At 40.8% G+C, this 24034-nt stretch overlaps 1 protein-coding gene across 2 annotated transcripts in view; it reads right to left on the bottom strand.

The window, feature by feature from the left end:
• The window catches only part of ptprz1b (protein tyrosine phosphatase receptor type Z1b), a 69843-nt gene that overhangs the window by 37226 nt on the left and 8583 nt on the right, over nt 1-24034 (bottom strand). For both annotated transcript variants that reach the window (XM_087831158.1, XM_087831159.1), the window contains exon 2: nt 2007-2075. In XM_087831158.1, coding sequence (XP_087687284.1) covers nt 2007-2075 — 69 coding nt within the window. The remainder of the gene's footprint in view (nt 1-2006; nt 2076-24034) is intronic.

Below are 24034 nucleotides of genomic sequence, written 5' to 3'. Positions count from 1 at the left end.
TTTGAAACCTTCTCCAACTCTCTAACCCCCCCCCACCCACACACACACACACACACTTTCTTTTATTTCCTTTTGAGCCCGCACCCCGCACTCCCACTCCTGACCTAACTAAAACGCAGTGCACAGTGCTTCACAATGAAGTGTATTTCTTTCACATGTTAATGCTTTTACTCATGGCTCAGTGCACAGCACAAGGCAAGAAACAGAGCTGGTCAGTAAAACAAGACTGCGCGCACACACAGATAGAGTGAATCTAAATGAACTGCCACTGACTTACCTTTATTTGTGATAATGAAGTTTGAATGAATCAAAGAAAGAACCTTGTCTATTGTAGACATTTGTCATTGTTTCTAACCATTTACACAAAAAACCCTTTTCCACTTTGACAAAGAGGGCGTATGTGTGTGTCTGTCGAGGAATTGATTGTACAGATTTGACAAGGGGGAGGAAGAAAAAAACTGAGAGATGAAAATACATATGAATATGTTGACATTCATGCTGTTTGACAAACAGAACTACAGTGAGTCTCGGAAACAAAATAACACAATTGTATGCGAATTTTGTGTATGTGCATGTGTGTGCCCATGTATGTAGCTCCTCCTTAAAACCTGGTTTACTGCCAGGTTTCAAAAATGCACGAGAAGTGATTTATCGGTTCATTAATTAATTAAATTCTTCTGTGACGGCCAATCGATCCCGTTTTATCCTTTTTGCTTCATTGTTTTTCACATGTTTCATATTTCACCCAGTTAGCAAGGACGTGGATGAATTGTACTTTGGAACAAACAGCCGCGACATTTCGTTTTCACAGGCTAACGATATCTGCTTCGGGAATACGGTGACAATTCATCCACCGTTAAAGCAGATTGCGAATGATTACTTTCACATGCTAAATTGTGTGAGAGCTGGAGACACTGTCATGGTAATTTGCAGAAATTCAGGTAAAGGCATGAAGACCAAGAGGAACATTAATCTTTTGCTTTGCGGTGACGTTAACTGCGAATCTCTGCAATGGTAAGCTTCCCTTTTAAGGAGCTGAAACACAGGGATTCAACGAACAGAAACCCAAACAGTGGATTTGGTGTGCAGGAGAACAGCATTGCCATCTGTCTTCTACAGAAAAAATGTTTCTGTCTGCTCAGTATGCCCATCAATAAACATTTCTAACAAATACTCATAGCTGCACATTATATTCTGTGTACTCATCAGGAGTCGGATCAATAAACCAGACAGAATATGTTGCTGATTTGCCAGTTATTGATTTATACTGTCTATGATCTCTGTAAGCCTAAAACTAACCATTTCTCTTGTATGAGCTTCAAATGACGTCCTTATTATCACCAACATGCTACTTAGAAGTGCAGGTTAATAAGTCTAATAGCTCTGCATTTAACCCCCTGATGGCCTGCTAAGCCTGTTCGCTCCTCCCGGTTCCCCTTGAACAGCTAATCTCTCCCTCTGGGACCATCGCTGTCTGTCTGCGTCCACTCTTCGTTTCTGTTAGACCCACGGCTTAGCTCGGGAGGAGCTTCGTGCTGAGTTAGCCTTTATCATCCAACCATATGGTCTGAGGTAGATCAAGGCTCTCTCATGGGAGATAGTAACACATAATTCCTTTGCTTGATGTGGTGTTCAGACGGTCCAGACTGACATTGACCAGTCTGGTGTAGCTGTCTGTTTCAGGAAGCGTCTGAGTGATTTTGAAATCCTCTGGGATTTCTGGCTGAAACCTTCTGTCACTGTTTGCAAGTTTGCAGTGCGCTTTGCTTCTTTTCCTGCTTGTCTTTCACTTCTCCTTTATCGTTCTTCATATTAGCGATGTAAAATATATTTCAAAGATATTACAACACTGCCTTAAAAATAGACCTGAGATTTGATTTGCCATTTATTGCGCCGTGTAACTGACAGCAGATCAGATTTCTGATGATTCTCATCTGAAATTTCCTCTTATTGCCAAAAAAGGTCAGAAAAGGAAATAAGAAAAGCCACAAAAAGCTCACACAGACCTGAGTATGACCAGTCGACATCTTCAGTGAGCCTCCTCAAGCCTTGGGCCAATGGTTCAGCTTCCACAACTATCAGGGAGAGAGAGAGATTATTAAGTATGACGTGATCAATGACTTTTTCTTGGGTTCACTTCAGATCATTTACTAGAGGTGGGAATCACCATACATCCCTCGATACGATATTATCACAATACTTATTATTGCAATTTTTTAAAAATATTTTGCAATATTCAGATTCTGTACATAAAGTTAAACTTTATCAATATTCATTTTATCTAATATCAAAGTCTCACACTCAGTCTTTCTCTCATTTCAGTTGTATTGTTGACAAACTGAACGGTTTGTATTACAGTCTAGTCCAACTTAACTGAACGCAACCATCTGGTACAATTATAGCTATTCTGAACTATGCAATTTATGAAAACTATGCAACCCATTCAGCAACTGAAGAATTAGAAAGTAAATTAAAACAAAATATAATTTTACATTAAATAAAAAAGTTTTAAACTTAATTAAAATAAAACATGTTTATTGCTGCCAAAAAAAAAAGTTAAACACATTTGGACAGTGAAGGAACGTCAGGATTCTTGCTCAGAAAAAGGATCAACATGCTCTGAAGTCAGAGCACAAAAACCTTTTTTGTAACAAAATATTGATTTCTGCTGTCCCTGTATCGATACATTATTAGCAAACAAAATATCACGATAGTACACAGTATCTATTTTTCCCCCACCCCTATCATTTACCAAGCTGCCAATTAGAAAAAAACTAGTTTCATTCAAGCACACGGCAAAGGTAAGATTCTCTAAGTAACACTGAAACAGCCACAACTTTGAATTATTCCATTTTTCCAACTGGTGTTATATACTGATTTATTCAGTGGCCCTATACAAATGTATAGGGCCACTGAATAATGTTTCAGGGCCACTGAAAAAATTGGGGTGTGTTTTGGATTTTATTTTCCCAGAATTCTGACACTGAGAGAAATGTTTTCTCTTCCGTAGATCTATGTCAATATATGAAATGACTATTTTTCACTTTTGAAGGGCAAAATAAAATCTTGGTCAAGGTGTTTGAAATGCCACTCACACCAGAAACTACCTTTTAAGGCCCACATGTGACAGTTTTCATCATTACAAATTTGCAATGTATTGAACGTAATGTAATATATAGTTGTTCCAAAGTGACAACATCCCACCTCACACTGTACTTCCCATGAAATACAATAGTTTCAAAGTTACAATTCTATAAATAGACATGTTTTCATTTTATGTTTGCAATGAGTGCAGGTTAGGTGGTTTACAATAAACATCTTCTATATCCTTTGTAGTCCAGTCCAGAGCCTTTTGATGTCTTAATTAAACAAACCAACAAATTAATTCTATACTGAATCAAAACATCTCTATTTTTCATCATAATGACCCGTGTGTAGCCTTGAGTAACAATCTGTCTTTGCTGGATGAGTTTAATTAATGAAAGAATTCTTTCTTCCCATTTTCTGCCACTTGAGCTCATCATGCTCCTCTGACTGTTAAACTATTCTCTGACACAGGGCTCAGCAACCTGACAACAATAATTTATGATAATTTGGATGTTTATTATGATTATGATGGCATTGCACAATAACACCATGCTTTGGTAGTATTTATGAAATTATTAAACTAAAATAATAAAATTCAATCACTTCTTTTATAATTTTTGTTAAAATCTAAACAGAATAATCATGGCACGGTGAGAACTATATATTGGCATGTACAGGCCTACTTTAGTTACCTGTGTTTTTGCAAATGAATCCGTGTCAATTTGCCTGCTTTGATGATGAATGAAACATTGTAAGTTGTAATAACTGAAAATTAAACAGTTCAGTTTCCGCACCAGCTAAAACTTAATTGTCGCCGTAAAGAAACAGTCTTGGCAGTAAAAGTAAATCCGTCTTTCTTAACAGCCGTTCTTCATTTGGACTCTGGTTGCCATTTATGTGTATACACCCATGTTAAACACAGCTTTACAAGTCCAACAAAGATAAAAGAAAAGGGTGCAGGTGATAGATTGCAACAATGTACATATTACAACTTTTTTTGGCAAATGAAACGAAGGATAGCAAATCTAAATAACATTTTCCATCTTTTTAACTAAGTATGTGATGCAAATGAAATAAAAGAGTATCACTAAACAAGAGATCACTTTGTAGAGCGCAGGAAGTAACTGTAATTCTGTTAGCATACACGCACACACAAACACACATTCATAGAGCTATCTATCACGGCAGTAACTTTCCCTCTGGGACAGATGAGGACACGATGATGAATGGTGTCACAGCTTCAGTGTATCTGTAGAAGTGCTGCTTGCATAGCTAATAATCCCACTAGCTGGACATTTGCTAACAGCTTTGTGCCCTTCCATAACCACCCTCTCTTCTGTTATCACAGTGTAAAAACATAAAAACACACAACTCTCTCTTCCTTGTGCTAAATCTAGTTCAGACTCTTGCTTTCTATTTTCACATTCTGCATACCAATCTTTTTCTCCGCTTTAGTTTTCCTTCCTACTTCTAACAGGGTTCAGTAATTAAAGGTATTTAATGAAAGAATCGACTGTATGTGAATTTATTTTCTTAACTTGGTTGGTTGGTTTTTAGGAGAGCTGAGTGAGTACTATCAAGTGTATTTCCTAATCATTTTTATTCATGGCACAAGGGTACTCTCAGCTGGATAATAATGTCAACAACATTATAAAAAAAAAATCTTCGCATTTCTGTTAATCAAAACTGCAAAGATGTCTATCTTTACGTGTGGTCCAACAAGCCTGTTGCTACACTGAACCCCACAAAGAGAGCAGCAGGGGGCTCCGTGACAGTACAGACTGCAACATAGAATCTCAAAGGTTTGTGTCAAAAACAACATGAATAAATAAAAAATAAGAGGACTATAAGAAACCATCTTCTCTTTCTTTGATCTTTTACTGTGTGCAAAAATACCGAAAACCTGTCCTCCAGGAAGATGAAAGCCCTGCACAGAGTCAGATTTAGGTCACGGACAACAACCATCATATCCACAACGTTAAATCTGTCCGTGCGGCTCAAGAATAATCCCATTGTTTACTGCATAAAGCAGCAGGATAGAAACACTGGGTAAATTACTGCACATGTGACATATGCACTTGTGTTGTTCAAACACCAAATATATTTAATGCAACGCTGCCACAAATCCTTTCTGTATCATCTGTTAAAACTCCTTCCTAATGAATATTCAACAAATGCTGACAGAGAATCAGCCACAGGGGGATGTGATGTATTTTACACTTGTCTGACTCATTGTTGCTTCTTCCGTGTTTTTACCCCTTAAGTGAAGAAGTGAATTAAAGGGAAAAAATAAAAGAATCGTTGCTTTCTTCTCTCTCTTTTTGGAGTTTACAGACAGCTCACTGCTAACTAGCTGGATGAAGAGTTAAAAACAGAAAACATTTTGAGGGAAAAAAGGGTTCTGGAAATATCTGAACAGAGACTTATGCTTCAATCCACAAAAACAAACAAACAAAAAAAAAAACATGAATCCACACTTCCTTTACTGTGCTTCATCGCTGTTCCATGAATCCAGTCCCACAGTCACCGATGAATCCACTACATTTGGAAATGTATGTAGTTAATGCGTGTATTACCCTGCATATTGACTGTACTGCAAGAATGAGAAATGATGTGTAATATGGTCAAGTGAAGAAAACTACAACCAGATCTGTATCTGTGAATTATTACGGTCCATGTAGTCACAATGACTTTAGATGTTTATTATGTGTACCAGTATACAAGGAGCGAGGAAAAGCACTGAGGAGAAATGAATGGAGTCAGCTGGAGCTTTAATAATGACTTCATTAACATCACGCTATGCGCAATCTTAATCTAATTTGGTAATGCTCTTTGGTAAACTTGGATTTTCAAGGTTTTTTTTTTCTAGAATTAAATTTCCATCTGAAAAGGTATTTGAAGTATTTCTTGGGAGAAAAACAGGAGAACTGGAGAACTGCCATGGGCAATGCGTGGAAAACAAATATTCAGAATTGAATGAAAATGCAGAATAAACGTATCTCAGCAGTATTTCCTTCCCATGTGATCACTGAGACGACACTTGATTAGACATCCATGACCTGCTCTGCAGTTATGAATTCATGTCCTTTCTCACAATAAAAACTGTTTAATCAAAAGACAAAACCTTAGTTTACTATGGGACAGAAAATACAGCAACTTTCAGGAGAAATTTAATAATAACTGTATTAAGTCTTCTCTAACTCAAGTGACAGGAATTCATGAATGAACACAGCAAACTTAGCAAGTTTTCCACTTTATAATACAGCCTGCGACTAAGAGTGTAATTCCCAAGTAATTAAAGGAAATTTCTGCATGTATTTTATTTAAAATTACAGTATCTACTAATACTTAAAGGTAGGCATACTGGAATAATGGGTAACAAATCAAGTTTTTTAAAGAAACCAAAAAATAACTTGATTGTAACTAATTTTGAATAATGCCTAAGTAGTTTAGGTAGATTATGAGTATGTTTAAGTACTGCAAAAGTTCAGGTATTTTCCATAAAGGGATCCACAAATTATATTTGAGTAAGTACTGTGAGTGCTGAGTACTTTCTTGGTAATTTGATGAAAAATCACAATCTTACAATGTAAGTGCACTGTACTCTTCTGGACACTGGCTGTATTGTGGAGCGTCTTAATCTTGGCTAAATTCATGTATTTTGCAGGAAAAGAGACACTGATGGAGCTTTAGAGGTTCTGCAAAGACAAAAGGTAGAAGCTGCCCGAAAATAGGTGTGCCAAGCTTGAAGTACCATACTCAAAACGTCTCGAGGCAGTGATTGCTGCCAAGAGTGCTTCAACAAAGTATAAAGCAAAGACTGTGAATGCTTACGTTATATTTTGTTTTTGTTTTTTTTCTATATAGTTGTAAGAATTTCAAGCAAACTTTTTTTTATTTTGACATTATGGGGTATTGTATGTAGAATTTTGAGGTGAAATTTTCATATAAAATTCATTTTGGAATAAGACTGAAAAAATGACAAAATGTGGAACAAGTGAAGCGCTGTGATTACTTTGTGGATGCACGTTATGCTGGCAGTGCCCTGCATGTGAAATGATGCTGGTAAAGCAGGAAAAGATTTCTCAAAATCAGACAATTAAAAGGTTCTCACAGGTGCTTTTCCAGAGTGCTGCCCTTTAAGAGAATACTGCTCAGCAGGACGAATGTAGACGATGGAAGACCAGAAGGAGGAAACCAAGACAAGCATTCTCTTAAAAGAGCTGGCAGAGAAAGAGACAAAACTCTCCATCAACAGGAACCAGCAGCTTCAGGTATATTTCCTGAGCTCATGATGTTCCTTTACAACAGTGGCTTGTTGAATCCTAACAGATTTTTTCAAAATGTTTCTCAGTTTAGTGAAGAATCCTTAAAAATAAACTTTTTTTTCTGTTCAGCAACTCCAACTTTTACGTCCTTAAATACTCAGTGCTGGGAAGGTTACTTTTAAAATGTATTCCATTACAGATTACAGAATACATGCCCCAAAATGTATTCTGTAACGTATTCCATTACGTTACTCAATGAGAGTAACGTATTCTGAATACTTTGGATTACTTAATATATTATCATGCTGTTTACAACTCCGTGAATGTACTATTGCTGTTGTAATAGAGTGAATTTGTTGCCCCCAGTGGTAAAATACAGAAGTGCCTGTTACAGGGCTAGTTTTTGGTTGACCAATATATAACAACAAAAGGATAGTTTTGTGCACCGCTAAGAAACCAACAAGTTAGTGTGTGATGTCCTGCTGTTCAATAAAGCACCTATCCACGTCCTTCTGCCCTGATCTTTCAAAGAGCCTAATCCAGAATATCACAACTGGCGACGAGGATTCTAAAGATTTCCACAGCGTGACAGAGGCTGTAAAAGGGCTGAGCTCACATGTAAAGAAAAAGACAAAACAAGACGTTTTCTTCACGGCTGCAGCGGAACAGCTTTTGGTGAGCTAACATGGCGATGCATGTGGGTCGTGTTGAAGAGTATAATGAATCGAAGGAAGATTTTGAGTCATATTTGGAGCGGTTGGAGCAATGGATGTTGGCAAATGATGTTTCCGATGAGAAGAAAGTGTGCACGTTTCTCTCTGTGATCGGAGCAGATACATACAGGCTGCTAAAGAATCTTGTGTCTCCGAGGGTACCGAGTACCATGGGATATGCAGCGCTGACTGCAGCGTTAAGTGCGCATTATAAGCCGACTCCAGTGGTGATAGCTGAGCGTTTTCGTTTTCAGAAACGTAACCAGAAAGAAGGGGAGGCAGTTTCAGACTATGTTGTCGCCCTGAGGCAGTTGTCAGCCGCATGTGATTTTGGACAATATTTGGATGAGGCCCTGAGGGATCGTTTTGTTAGTGGGCTGCGTTCTGATGCTGTGCAGCGCAAGCTACTATCGGAAAAAGATCTTACATTTCCACGTGCATGTGAGATTGCTATATCCATGGAACTCGCTTCGAAAAATACGATGGAGTTTTCAGGACGCCAGGACCCTCACCACGTAAATGCCTTGACAAATGCTCCAAATTTTTTCAACAGAGGATGGAAAGGACAGAACAGGCAAGAGGGCAATAACAAGCCAAAGAACTGGAAGGGACCTAAAAAAGACACAGGAGTGAAGCAACCATGTTATCGTTGTGGTGGAAAGCATTCAGCACGTGAGTGCAAATTTAAGAGTGAAAAGTGTCATGTTTGTGCAAAAATAGGACACATTGCACGTGCTTGCAGGAATAAAAAATTCAGTCAGCAAACTCAGTATTTGGAAACTGAGGATGAATGCTCAAGTAGGAATGATGAAGCTGAACTTTTTGGAGTTTATTCAATGTACTCCATCACCTCCAGTGAGAAGGGATACACAGTGGATGTTGTGCTTGGGAACAAGAACACCACCATGCTGCTGGATACAGGATCAGCAGTGTCTGTAGTATCAGACAAGTATTATCAGATGCATCTCACTCATTTCCCTATAAAACCAGCCAGTGGGCTAAAGCTCAAGTCCTACTCAGGCCAACACATATCTGTGCGTGGATATATTATGTTACCAGTACAGTATGGGACTCAAAACATCAGCCTACCACTGATCGTTGTTCAGGGAGACAGACCAGCTCTGATTGGACGAAACTGGTTAAAGAAACTACAGCTGAACTGGAAACAGATTTTCACAGTACACAAGGTACTGGTGCAGAAAGAAGCAAAGCCAGGAGTACTAGAAGTGATTCAGCGCCATCAGGCAGTGTTTTCGGATGACCAAGGCTGCATAAAGGGATTTAAAGCTAGAATCCACACTAAACCAAACACTACACCAATTTTCTGTAAAGCTCGCCCAGTTCCTTATGCACTAAAAGAAGCTGTGGAAAAGGAGCTGGACAGATTGGAAAAGGTGAAGGTTATTTCAAAGGTTGAGAAAAGTGAGTGGGCATCCCCTATTGTTACTGTGCCAAAAGCAGACTAAACAATTAGGATATGTGGTGACTACAAAGTCAGTGTCAACCAGTGTGTTGAAGAGGAAAGATATCCACTTCCTAATACTGAAGATTTGTTTGCTACTTTAGCTGGAGGAACATCCTTCAGCAAACTTGACCTTTCTCATGCCTATCAGCAGCTACAGTTAGATGAAGAATCAGAGAAGTATCTGGTCATCAACACACACAAAGGTCTCTATAAGTACAATCGCCTCAGCTATGGTGTTTCCAGTGCTCCGGCTCTTTTCCAGTCTGTGATGGATCAAATCCTTCAGGGGATGGAGCATGTGACCTGCTTTTTGGATGACATCCTCATCACTGCTTCATCTGAAAAGGAGCATTTGAAGAGGTTGGAGGAAGTACTCACACGTCTGGAGAAGCATGGTGTCAGAGTGAAGCTTTCCAAGTGCAACTTTCTTCAGAGCAGTGTGGAGTACTTGGGACATCGTATTGACAGGGATGGACTGCATCCTTTAGAGGAAAAGGTAGCAGCCATAACAAATGCACCAGAACCAACAAATGTCACTGAACTGAAGTCTTTTCTTGGTCTTCTAAATTACTACAGTCGATTTTTGGAAAATCCATCCACCATTCTTCAGCCTTTGCATAACCTGTTGAGAAAAGATGCTAAATGGATTTGGACCATGGAATGTGCAAAAGCATTCAGGGATCCAAAAAGTCTACTGCTGCAGAACAAAGTGTTGGTGCACTACAGCACAACTCTGCCATTGAAGTTAGCCTGTGATGCGTCACCTTATGGATTGGGCGCAGTCATCTCTCATGTCATGGAAAATGGAGAGGAAAGGCCCGTGGCTTTCACATCAAGAACATTAACTGAAGCTGAGCGAAAGTATGCCCAGATAGAAAAAGAGGCCCTTGCCATAATTTTTGGAGTAAAGAAATTCCATAAATATCTGTATGGAAGGAAATTCACCCTCATAACAGATCATAAGCCACTGCTGGCTATACTAGGGCCAAAGTCAGCTGTCCCAACAATCGCTGCACTAAGAATGCAACACTGGGCTCTTATTCTAATGGCATACAACTATGACATTGAATATAGAAAATCAGCTGAACATGCCAATGCAGATGCATTGTCACGTCTACCTCGGAATACGCCAGACAACATTGCAGAGGAGGGAAGTATCTTCTATTTCTCACATGTGGAAGAGCTACCAATAGTAGCTAAAGACATTGAGAGAGCAACCATGAAGGATCCAATCCTCAGCAAGGTCTGGAGTTACACCATGAATGGGTGGCCGAGTTATATGCAAGACGAATCACTTAAGCCTTACTTTACACGCAGACACGAGCTGTCAGCAGAACAAGGATGTGTTCTTTGGGGACAACGGGTCATCATTCCACCAGTTTACCAACAGAAAGTGCTGGAAGACCTGCATCATGAACATCCAGGTATCTGTCGTATGAAAGCACTCGCTCGCAGTTACCTGTGGTGGCCAGGCTGTGATGGTGATATACAAGAACTGGTTCAAAGCTGCTCAGTCTGTCAGGCTGTACAGAAGTCACCACCCGTTGCACCACTCCATCCGTGGAAGTGGCCTGAGAGAGTTTGGCAACGGATTCACATTGATTTCGCTGAAAAAGGCAAGCAGTACTTTTTAGTTGTCATTGACAGTCATTCAAAATGGTTGGAAGTGTTCCCTATGCCATCCATTACCTCACACAACACCATTGAGGTTTTGAGAGGGTTATTTGCTTCATATGGACTTCCAGAAGAGCTCGTTTCAGACAATGGACCTCAACTTGTGTCAAAGGAATTCAATCAGTTTCTGGAGTTAAATGGGATTAGACACACGGCTGTTCCTGCCTATCATCCTGCATCAAATGGGGCCGCAGAGAGGTCAGTACAAATCCTGAAACGATCCCTGATGAAAAATGTGCTGGAAGCAGATGGTAAGGCCACATTGCCACTCAGTCATCGTTTGGCAAACTTCCTTATCATGTATCGCAGTACACCGCACACTGTGACGGGTCGTACACCAGCAGAGTTGTTCCTGAAACGTCAGATCCGGACTCGCTTCAGCCTGCTGAAACCTGAACTAAGCAGACACATTGAACAGAAACAGTCTGAGCAGAAGCGACACCATGATTACAAAACCCAACCTGTTCGTGTTTTTTCGGAGGGAGACGCTGTGTGTATCCGAAACTTCAGGGGGGGGGAAACAAAATGGACTCAGGGAACAGTTCTGAAGAAAATGGGAAGTGTTACTTACCTGATACAAGAGGGACAGAGAACACGCACAATACATGTGGACCACTTGTTACCATGGAGACAGACTGTGGAGAAACCCCCAGTTATATTTTCACCGGTTTCAGAGGGACGGCCAGAAGTGATTATGGACGGTGTCGTTCCAGAGATACCACCAAGTCCACCTGGGATTTTAACATCACACCCCTTACCTCCTGAACCACTTAAAGAGACAACTGATGAACCACCAGTATCCACCCCAGAAACCACCCAAAGCCCATCTGTGGAACGCAGATACCCAGAGAGATGCAGAGTTCCCCCAAAGAGGCTGAATCTTTGAAAATGTAGAGTTATGTTTTAGTTATTTACTGCCAGTTATTTTAGAAGTGAACAGTTTAATAATGGAAGTAATGGCTACATTTGTTCATATTTCGTAAGGGCCACAGAATATTTCTTTTGGTGGGGGCAGTGAAATACATTCTTTAAAGGGTTGCTTATTTCAATTACAAATCTAAAAGGGGAGGAATGTAATAGAGTGAATTTGTTGCCCCCAGTGGTAAAATACAGAAGTGCCTGTTACAGGGCTAGTTTTTGGTTGACCAATATATAACAACAAAAGGATAGTTTTGTGCACCGCTAAGAAACCAACAAGTTAGTGTGTGATGTCCTGCTGTTCAATAAAGCACCTATCCACGTCCTTCTGCCCTGATCTTTCAAAGAGCCTAATCCAGAATATCACAGCTGTGATTTATGACTGTTACTGAAGCTCCGCGGCTCTGAACCATATTAAAGGGACCTCTGGCTAATATGTCAGACTCCGAGTTGGGCTCCTAGCTGAAAAATAGCTTTACTTTGTTGTCTGGGTCAACTTTGCTAGCGAGAGACAGAGAGAGGCGTTGAAAGGCTGCTCCAACGGAACTTATTGTTTTGGAGGAAAACACGAACACGGTGTACAGTCAAGTCTTAATAGCTTACTTACAACTGGGCTGGTCAGGCACTCTTCTTGGCTGCAGTGGTTATTATTATATTTACATGCTTCCAGCTCCCGTTTCTGCTCGATGATAACTAGTAGTTTTCCACTCGCCTTTTTCTCTCTCCACGGGCTCACAGACACATAACGGGTATGGCAGTCCATTCTCCCTGCAGCATGGACTACACTGCCCATGAGGCTACATTCTTTAGAGCATGTAGCATTCTGCCTATTAGCTTAGCACAACAACAACAACAACAAAAAGGCGCTCTCTCACCCAGGAAACACGGCACCCTGTAACCATGGCAACCGTAACGCTGCCGCCTGGAACCAGTGTTGCCAACTTAGCGACTTTGTCGCTATATTTAGCAAGTTTTCAGACCCCCTAGCGACTTTTTTTCTAAAAAAAAAAAAAAAAAAGTCGCTAAAAAAGACGTGAAAGACATTACAAAAAACAATAATTGCTAAAAGAAATTTAATTTGTAGTTCTAAATAAATTCTAAATGCATTTAGGACGTTTTTTGCTCACTTTATGTCTTGTCCACGATGTTATTTCTCTCTCCAGCAGCATAGGTTACAATTACATTAGCATGACCAATTATGCAAATTAGGTGATGACGTCATTTAACGACTTCTAGCGACTTTTAGGACAACCAATAGCGATTTTCCTTACTGAGGAGTTGGCAACACTGCCTGGAACAACAGAACATAGCTGTCAAACAAAACCCAAACAGTCCTGAACTGCAACAATATGAAACAGGAAAGTACCGCCGTGTAATCCATTTATTTCAACAAAGTAACTGTATTCTAAATACCACCTTTTTAAACGGTGACTGTAACGGAATACAGTTACTCATATTTTGTATTTTAAATACGTAACGGCGGTACATGTATTCCGTTACTCCCCAACACTGTAAATACTTGCAAAAACTAATTGTTTAAACCTACCTAAAAATGTTCTTAGTTTCCTTAGAAGAGATAATGGTATAATACCAAAGTGTTTTGCTGATATTTTATTGACTCCTTTTACATATAGAGGATATACATACTTACTTCACTGAAGAGGTATGTGCCACCCTGCATAGACCTCTTGCCCCTCCTTTCCCCCCTCAAGTTTACAAAACACCATTTACACACAAGCCCCGACTCTCTCCTGCACAACATGCACATATTGTCCAGGGTTACTACTGCCTTCACTGCAAGTTATAAGTACACATGCAGCACTGCTAACAAAAATACCTTTTGTTATGAGTAATGAATACGTTATGCTGAAATGCACACATGTGGAAACTTTTGGGGTTTCTTCCAGTGCAAAAACTGTAAGGTTGAAGCTTTTAGCAGATAAGGCATATATTGGGGGGGGGGGGGGGTTGTGGACATTTTGGATCACACAGATAGTTTTCATATCTACAGCAGGAGCTAGCCACAAGAGCCACAAAGCCACATTTGGTCTGTGGCTGTCAGTCAGTTTTTAGACACTACTTGAGGGAAGAGATGACGAGACAGTGAAAAGCCAGGAGCAAAAAGACACTGGTGCTCTCTGCTTTAAGAGCATAGCGGAGACTGATGGGCTTTCACTGCTACAGGCTGGCCGTGCATAAAGCTCACAGCTGAATCACTGTATTATTCCACCCATCTGCACTTTATCTGCTTTATCAGATTTCCTGATATTAAAATTTTAAGAGACTGCTGCAGAAAGAAGACTTTCTATGAACGGTGTTTTATTTAGACAGGAAAGTCAAAGGACATGCAGTGCTCCAACAATGTTTCACTGTCAAACAATCACACGGCTACTATCTGATACCTGCATCAAGGGCATCCAGAAGTAACTGATGTCCTGTGATAAATGAAAGTAATTAAGATGAATGAAATCCTGACTGAAAGGCGTGGAACAGGCACTTGACACTGACTACACTGACGTGTCAGTCAGTGAGGATAATTTGTTATCAGAGCAACACTCATGCATATAAGCACAAAAGAGCCGTAGTTTTTGCATGTGTATCAGTTGGTTGGGAAAAACTATTTTCCTTAAAAATAAAAATACAAATAGCGTCACACAACCATGTTTCTTAAATTAAATAGCAGGTATTAGTAGTAGGTGCATTTTTAATTTACAGTGCCACTTTTCTTGTAGACAAAATTAAAAAAAAAAACTTTTAAGTGGAAAAGGGGACAAAGATCACAAAGGCAAAGGTCATGAAACTGTTACCTCCTGCTCCCATCACCCTGACGAGCTAGTGCTACCTCTCAAATTTCATTACATCAACACTGATTCATTCCAGACGTGATTTGGTGATGAAGTGCTGAAATTTACTGTTTCAGTCTACATATTTGACCGTGACCTTTTCCCCTTCTTTAGTTACCAATCCCCCTCTGCCCAGAGCAGGGACGTGAACTTACCACATTAAATCAAGAATTGATGTTTAGGCAAGGAATTTTAGTGTTGCAGTTTGTGAACCTGCATTAGTTTTGGATCACTGGATTTCTCATTCACTGAATTAAACTGATATGTCACTTGTTTTTTGGTTGTTTTTATTAGATTTATACAGCAATAGCATTGGTTTTCTTCTGGGGAAGGCTGAGGGGTGGGGGGATGGAGATGCTGCAGGAATGATTCATTGAAACCTTCTCACTGTTATTAGATTAAGGAAAAGCAAAGCTGTCCCAGCTGAACACTAATGAATAGCACCGTGTTGGATTACATGACTCCTGGGGGAGATTTAGCCCAACTCCTGAGATGAGGGAATAGGCTGCTGTGTTTACACCAACACACACTGATTTTTAATGGTAGATGTTATTACTGTTGTCCTCTTAAATGAGTCTCAGCACTCCAACAGGAAGCCCACATGTGTTCACCCACAGAGGGAAAGGTGTCTGTGAGGTCCTGTAAATGTATTCATTTATAAGGGGTTTACTTTGAAGCCTGGTAAAAATCATATGTGTTATATATTGTATGTATGACGTTACAATGTTAATAATACATGTAAATGGATCTAATTTGTACAGAGACCATTTTCAAGCAGAAATTTATGATACTTAGATTTGATAGTTTTTCTGAAATGATTCCACAAAGGCTTACAATAAGCAGACAGGGAGCTTTTAGGAAAGGGGACCCTAAAGACACATCCACTAAAATTGATTTTTTTTTTCCAGACTATTGCTTATCTAACTAGGGTTACAGAGGGCTGAAGCTCATCCCAGCTGACATTGCGAAAGAGATGGACAGGTCACCAGACCATAACAGGACTAACACAAGGAGACAGCCTGCTATTGATGCTCACATCCACCGCTGCAGCCAATTTAGGCTCCACAAATAGGCTGGCATGTACTGGCACAGCGAGAACATGCAAACTTCACACAGAAAGAAAACTCAAAACCTTCAAGCTGCGAGGCATCATATTTGTCTGCTGTAAGATAAATGAAGACTTTTTTAAAATAAACATCCAAAACTTTAGTGAACAACAAAACATGATGAATTCCACTGTGTCACTATTTATCTAACGGAAACTAAATCAAAATGCAGAAGTAGACTGTTAAGAAATGCAATAGCTTGTAGAACTGCCTGGCAATAAAAACTCGAAATAATCATTCTCACGTGGCTTTGTCAGGCTCTCTCGCTTCAGTTTAAGCATAGCTTTGTTAAGTCAGGTCAAAATCTGGACTTTGATTGGGTCATTGCAACATTTTATTCTTTTATTTTTCAGCCATTCTGTTGTAAATTTACTGCTTCAGATTATTGTTCTCGTGCATGACCCCAAGCAGGGTTTAGCTGTTGACAGATGACCTCGCATTTAACTCATACAAAAGTTTATGATTGACTCAATGACTGTGAGATGTCCAGGTCCTGTAGCTGCACGACAAGCCCAAATCATCACACATCCACCCCCGTGCTTGACAGTTGTTATGAAGTGTTTCTGCGGATATGCCGTGTTTGGTGTTAATATGTTTGGCCAAACATATTAACTTTGGTCCTTTGTGTCCAAACCTCATTATTCCAAAGGTCTTGTGGTTTCTCTAGATACATCCTTACAAACCATAAGCCGCGCTTTTATGTTTTTGAAGAGAAGAGGCTTTCTCCTGGAAACCCTTCCAAACACGCTATAACTTTTTCATCTTTTTCTAATTGTTCTGTCAATAACTTTAACACTTAGGATGTTAACAGAGGCCTGTAGAGTCTGAGATGTAACTGTTGGGTCATTTAATAAACTACATCATACTGAACAACTCTAAGAAGAAGGAAACAATAGTAGATTTGCGAAAATTCAGAGCTCGTCTCCACCCTGTGAAAGTTTGTGGGTTGGACATAGAAGTGGTAACAAAATCTAAATATCTAGTTTTACCACTAGATAACAAACTAGACTGGCCCCTGAATACAGACAAACTATACAAAAAGGGGGAGAGTCGTTAATTAAGTTTGTTAATCTTACATTCATCTTAAATTTGACCTGAGTGTCAAACCAACATCCATTCAACCATAAACTGAACGCTAAGTGAAAGGACGCAGTGACAAAAACTGCCCTGACTGATCTCTGATGAACACACTACATACGCGTCACATAAAACGTGACACCTGTTGACCTCAGCGTCAGAAACACAAGCCCAAACACACACACACACACACACACACACACACACACACACACACACACACACACAGGCACACACACACACACAGGCACATACCACCAGGGGCCATCTTATAACTTATATAGCACTCAGCTGTGTTAGCCATCAGCTGGTTAAATTAGTATGCATGTCATCTCTCACCGTCTCACTATGTCTGTTTCCTTAACGTACTCCGTCAGCCTCGGTCTGATTTCCTGTGTGTCATACTGGAAACTATGCACAGGTCCATTAGCAGGATGGTTAAACAGAACGAAGATTTAAACAAGAGACGGCTCAAATGTTGATTGTACCACGAGCACCCCGTTATTTACAAGTCTAATTAAATATCCATTAAATGGTTCAATGAACATCATTTATTAAACTGTCCATCTAATAAAATCCCAGTAATTTAATTACTTATAGATAAAATGCATATTTTGCCCAGTTTTGCCCAGTTCTGGGACCTCTTCTGGTCTTTCTGTGTGTTGCTGTGTTTAAGATGTCTCACATATATCTATGTCCACCTGAAAGAATGAAACCTCAGAATAAAGTCCACCAGTGCAGGTTATGAGTTTAAGAGATTAGGCTCCATATAAAATGGAGGATATTGTTTCTGTGTGCTAAACAAACCAAACATTGTTCCGCAGAGAGTCAACGACATTAAAAGCGCAATATAAAACCTTATCACAAAAGCCTATCATTGCACTCTGTGTGTGTGTGTGTGTGTGTGTGTGTGTGTAACAGAGCATGTGGACTGTCTTGCACTCCAGCTGTTCTGAAAGAGGCAAAGAAATAAGCTTTGTGAGAAAGTGTGTGTATGCGTGCGCATGTGAACTGGTTTAGAGGTGACCATGAAAATATGGGGCCCTGTCTTGAACAGCTGGGAAAGGGAGGGTTAAAAGACACATATGCAGACACACATACACACATACAGAGTGTTGACACCCGACTATGTCCAGCCAGATGAGGTATCACATATTCCTTTCCTGCCATTTGGCTCCATGAAAATCTAATAAAACCAAGCTTGTTCTGTAATTTAAAACTCTTCTCAGCTTTAACCAGTTTCATCTACACACTGCCTGACAACTCAAAAGTGGCTGCTGGGTCTCCATGGGACAAAAGCTTTAGTGTGTTTCAGGGTGCAGACTGCACTATAAGGGAATCCCCACACTGGCAGCAGGAGTTAGTAATGTAATCAGAGTTGCATTGAGTTAAACGTTTTCTTTCGCCTGTGAGGTGCAATATTCTTGTTTACTGCACACAATAAATTGAATGACAATATCATACGTAGGCAGTGTCCAGAGAGCAGCAATTACCACAACAGTAAAAATTAATGAGCAGGTGTCCTCTTGCTGTATTTTTCTGTTATTCTGTTAAGATTTTTGTAAACAATTCCTGAAATACTTTTTAGATGTAGGCTCAGATGGCCCCGCCCCTCCCTGATCCTGGTTCTGCTGGAGGTTTCTTCCTGTTAAAAGGCAATATGTCTGTGAAGGTTCTCAGTCATCCAGGTCATCGTAGTCAAAGGAGCTTGCAAAGAAAAGCGGGACCCCACAAGCAGCTACAAAAAGAAAGTTATAGCTTGCCTTCAAGACTTGGAAAAGGACAAAATCATTGACCGCCTTACTTATCACCGCCTTTACCCAGGGGATGCCATACCCTGCATTTACGGACTTCCAAAAATCCACAAGGAAGCTGTCCCACTCAGACCCATAGTCAGTAGCATAAACTCAGCCACTTATAACATTGCAAAACACCTTGCTACCATCCTTGCTCCTCTCGTGGGGAACACCCCACACCACATCAAGAACTCCACCGACTTCACTGACAAGGTCCAGAAACTTACCCTGGATCCAGATGAAACCATGGTGTCCTTTGATGTAGTCTCTCTCTTCACGTGCATACCCACCACAGAGGCAGTGGAGACTGTCAGAAAACGACTACAAGAAGACAGCTCCTTGGAGGACAGGACCAACTTCACACCCGATCAGATTTGCACACTGTTAGACCTCTGCCTCACCACTACATATTTCAAATACAACGAAGGCTATTACAGACAAAAACATGGCTGTGCCATGGGCTCCCCCGTGTCACCTATTGTAGCCAACCTTTACATGGAGGAAGTGGAAAGGAAGGCTCTTGGCTCCTTCAAAGGAAGAGTACCTAGCCACTGGTACAGATATGTAGACGACACCTGGGTCAAAATCAAGACACAAGAAGTGGAATCCTTCACTGCGCACATCAACGCTGTGGATAAAAACATCAAGTTCACCAGGGAAGACACAAAGGATGACTGTTTGCCTTTCCTGGACTGCGCTGTGCACATTGAAGAGAATGGAAACCTCAACATCGAAGTTTACCGGAAGCCCACACACACAGACCAGTACCTCCTGTTTGACTCCCATCACCCTCTGGAACACAAACTTGGAGTAATCAGGACCCTACACCACCGGGCAGAACATGTTCCCTCTAAGCCTGAAGGGAAAAAGAAGGAACACACACATGTAAAGGAAGCACTCAAAACGTGCGGCTATCCTAAATGGGCGTTCTTAAAGTCAGCAAAGAGGCACAGAAAAGAAGATCAGACACCAGCGAGGGAGGATAAGAAGGACAGACGCAACAACATTGTCATCCCCTATGTAGCCGGTGTATCAGAGAAACTCAGGAGGGTTTTCTCCAAGCATGACATCCCGGTGTACTTCAGACCCAGCAACACACTCAGACAAAAACTGGTTCACCCGAAAGACAAAACGCCAAAACACAGACTTAACAATGTGGTGTATGCCGTACAGTGCAGCGAGGAATGCCCAGACCTCTACATTGGAGAGACCAAACAGCCACTTCACAAGCGCATGGCACAACACAGAAGAGCCACCTCCACAGGACAAGACTCAGCAGTCTATCTGCATCTTAAGGATAAAGGACACTCTTTCGAGGATGCCAATGTTCACATTTTGGACAGAGAGGACAGATGGTTTGAAAGAGGAGTGAAAGAAGCATCTATGTCCACTGTGAGCGACCATCTTTGAACAGAGGCGGTGGTTTACGACACCAACTCTCTGCCATCTATAATCCAGTTTTGAGTTCCCTCCCCAGACGCCTTAACGCCCCCTCACACCCTGGGCCATCTGACCTCAGGAATTCGCATGATAAGGTGGGGCCAGGTTTCACAATGAACTCACCCGAAACTCTGGCTGATTGGGACCCACACCCAGTTCCACACCTTGGCTCAGGCGATTAGAGGAACATCAGGGGGTCCTTTTGTCCCTCTGTGGGGGGACACTCCCACCAGGTTTATATCTGGGACTCCCCACCATTTGACCTTAGAACTGAAGAAGCCTCTCGGATGAGAGGTGAAACGTCTTCAAGTAACTTAAAGAAGTCCAGACGCTTTTCTTTGCAAGCTCCTTTGACCTGTTAAAAGGCAGTTTTTCCTTCCCACTGTCGCCAAAGTGCTTGCTCATAGGGGGTCATATGATTGTTGGGTTTTTCTCTGTATGTATTATTGTAGGGTCTATCTTACAATATAAAGCGCCTTGAGGCGACCGTTGTTGTAATTTGGCGATATATAGTGAATTGAATTGAATTGAAGATGAGCACAGGAGGAGTGTAGCCAATTTGATTGACAGGTGGATGCTTTCTAATCCTTTTCGGCGTTTAGTTGTAGCTGCTGAAAAACATTGTAAGGAGTCAACTATACGATATTCCCATAAATAATTTTTTTTTTAAAAACTTATTATTGTACATCCAATTAAATATCACTATTGCTAACTAAGCCAGGCTAGCATTAGCTAATAACCTCCCCAGCACTACTGTCTCAGACATATATGGTCATATCTAGTTAAAAAAAAAAAAAAAAAATCCAATGACCTCGATCGCAAACTTGAGATTTAGAGAAATAGCTTTCAAATCAGCGGGGATCACCACTCTGGCTGGATCCATCTTTGATATACAGTATATTTATTAGTACTTTATTCTTCCTTTTCTATTGAATTAGGATCAAGAGAGCTCTTGTCTTGTTCATTGGGCTTCAGTATAATCTTCTAAGTTAAATGAGGTAAGCTCATAAAGCTATAGTGTTAAACTCTGAAAAAAAGATCCCATCCTTGGGTTAAAGCCAGATGTTAAGAAGATGAATGAGCATGTTCTCTCCACTTTTAGCCTGCAGCTGGGATATTTCTGATGAACTGTGAGTAGCAGAGGCCCTGCAGGGGACTGACCTCAAATTTTTTCTCCTAGATAAAAATCAAACTAGCAGGTCAGACAGGAGTCTTCTTATCCAAAGCCTATGAATAAATGCAGCACATGCAGCATATGCTGTCTCTCTCTGGCACACGTACACATGTGAGTACGTGTCAGATCATTTTCTTGGTCAAATGAGGTGAACACACAATTATCAAAGGACATTAAATAAGCCATGACACACGTATTACCAGTAACGAATGAGTGATGTGAGGCGACATCTAGGACACACATATGTATGCAGGAAGGAGCACAGTGGACTGAAGGAAAGCAGCCAGTTGGCACGCACGACTGTTTATCTGTGTGTGTGTGTGTGTGTGTGTGTGTGCATGTGTGTGTGTGTGTGTGTGTGTGTGTGCATGTCCGTGCTTAATGTTTCAACCCAATTCCCGTGTTCCCACTGGTTATGTGCTGTGGTTACTTAGTTTGTATGATTGTACATGTCCACCTCAGTCATCAGCGAGCTTTGTGCGTCCATGTGTGTGTGTGTCTCACTAATCTGCCCGTTAGAGCAGTGAGATGTACCATTTCCATCTGCTTGGCACAAACTGAGAAAATACCACACAGCATCTTTGGATGTGCGCGTGTGTGTGTGTGTTTGGAATATGCGATTAGTAGTCTGTAGTTTAGTGGGGCGAGGATGCACACTAATACATCTGTTTGTGGTTTTAAACAAAGATCATCTTGAAGATTTCCTAGGATCTGCAAGATTTGTTTACTCAAGGAAAGCTTACAAATCTGAATGCACAAAAAGGACACAAGGAAAAAAAACATATGGCTTCTTGAAGGCTGTTTTGTTTTCTCTGAGAATTTTCTGCTCCAGTTTGGTTAAATCTTACGTTATGTTACGACACAGACCAACAACATCGCACAGTCTTGTTCATCTGGTGATTCCTTAAAGCGTAATTGTGGAAAAACTTCCCTATCGACAAGTGTCGAGACTCATTGTAGAGTCTATTCAGCATGCTTTCCATAAGCATTCAGCCTCAATCAGCAGAGTTCCCATGACAACAGTTCACAGCGTCATGACAACGGAAGAGCCCCTGATGGCGTGCTGAACACCCTGACTTCCTGTCGGCTTCCTACTCTGACTCTCTCTATCTCCATGGATACAAAACCATCCCCTCTCCTCTCTATTTTTCAGGGCAGGATCACGCCCCCAATTCTTCTGCTGTTTAGCAGAAAGCGCTCACACACAAACACACATAGGCTGGAATAGCAACACAAAAACACACGGATACACTTACAGACTTCAAAAACAATCCCTACACATATACATTTGTATTTATGCACATATACAAAGGTATTCAAGGGCTGTTGAAAAAGTGTTCAAGCACACAAATAGACAGGGGACTGCTCCAAGAGCTCACCCAAATCTTTCGATTCAAGAATCTCTATGTGCACGCAATCATGTGTGACTAATGGGGTGGCTGGCTGGTGGGGGTTAATCAACTTTCAAACCACTCATTGGTCACAGCAGCAGCAACTTAATGAACGTTCCCACTGGAGAAAAAAAAAACTTCTCTGTTCAAATTCACTCAACTTCTACTCTTCCCCTCTCTCAATTTTGTGCTTGAAAAAGTAAAAGCTAAATCTCCTTTAACTTTCAACACAACCACTTTTTTCTCAGTGCCAGGGCTGCTGGGGTGCCCCGACTTCCTTAAGGCTCTGGATGTTGTAGGTCTGTCCTGGTTGTCACCTTTCTGCATTATTCAATTAAATTCAATTTTGTTTTTACGGCGCCAAATCAAATTAACAGTCGGCTCAAATTGGATTTGGATGTTGCATAGAGGTCTGGGGCAGTGCCTCTGGACTGGCTAACTGGGGCGGTGAGAGTGTGCTCCAGCTATAGGTGGAACTGGAGGTGTCTATCGGGAGAGTGGTTGTCTGGCCCCCATTACTGGTCATTCTGTCCCGTACAATCATAGTCAGAGCTTGGTCTGTATTTCCATAAACTGTCGATTTCCTTTCCCAGGGCAGTCCCAGGACTCGCTGGAGAGATTATATCTCTTGGTATGTTTGGGAAAGACTGTTTCCCCCCAGGTGAACTGGAAAAGGTGGCTGGGGTAAGGGAAGTCTGGGCTTCTCTGCTTAGCATGTGACACAAATCTGGATAAGTAGTAGAAAATCAATGAATGGATGGACATTAAGATAAGATGTTGCCTGATTATTTAAGACCTTGTATGTTCCAAATCATATAGCTCAAATTAAAGCAACTGAGGAATAAAGGGGTGCAACAAACAATTCATATACTGATTAATTTCAGTGTCACATATTATTTTATCCATTATATTTACGTCTGAAATTTTTGTTGTCAATAAAAAAAACAATACTGTGCTGTAATGATCAGTCTAACCTCTGATATAGGTCTAAGATGCCAAACAAAAGTATTTGCAGTTGTAGGTCTATCAGCAGCACACATAACTAAAGATATAAATTGGTATTTAAATAAAAGTCAAGTCTG

This window comes from Neolamprologus brichardi, chromosome 17 (assembly GCF_056152115.1).
Source record: "Neolamprologus brichardi isolate AB-2024 chromosome 17, ASM5615211v1, whole genome shotgun sequence".
Classification (NCBI taxonomy): Eukaryota; Metazoa; Chordata; class Actinopteri; order Cichliformes; family Cichlidae; genus Neolamprologus; species Neolamprologus brichardi.
The sequence above is the reverse complement of the archived record's forward strand: the minus strand, read 5'-3'. Positions and strand labels throughout refer to the sequence as shown.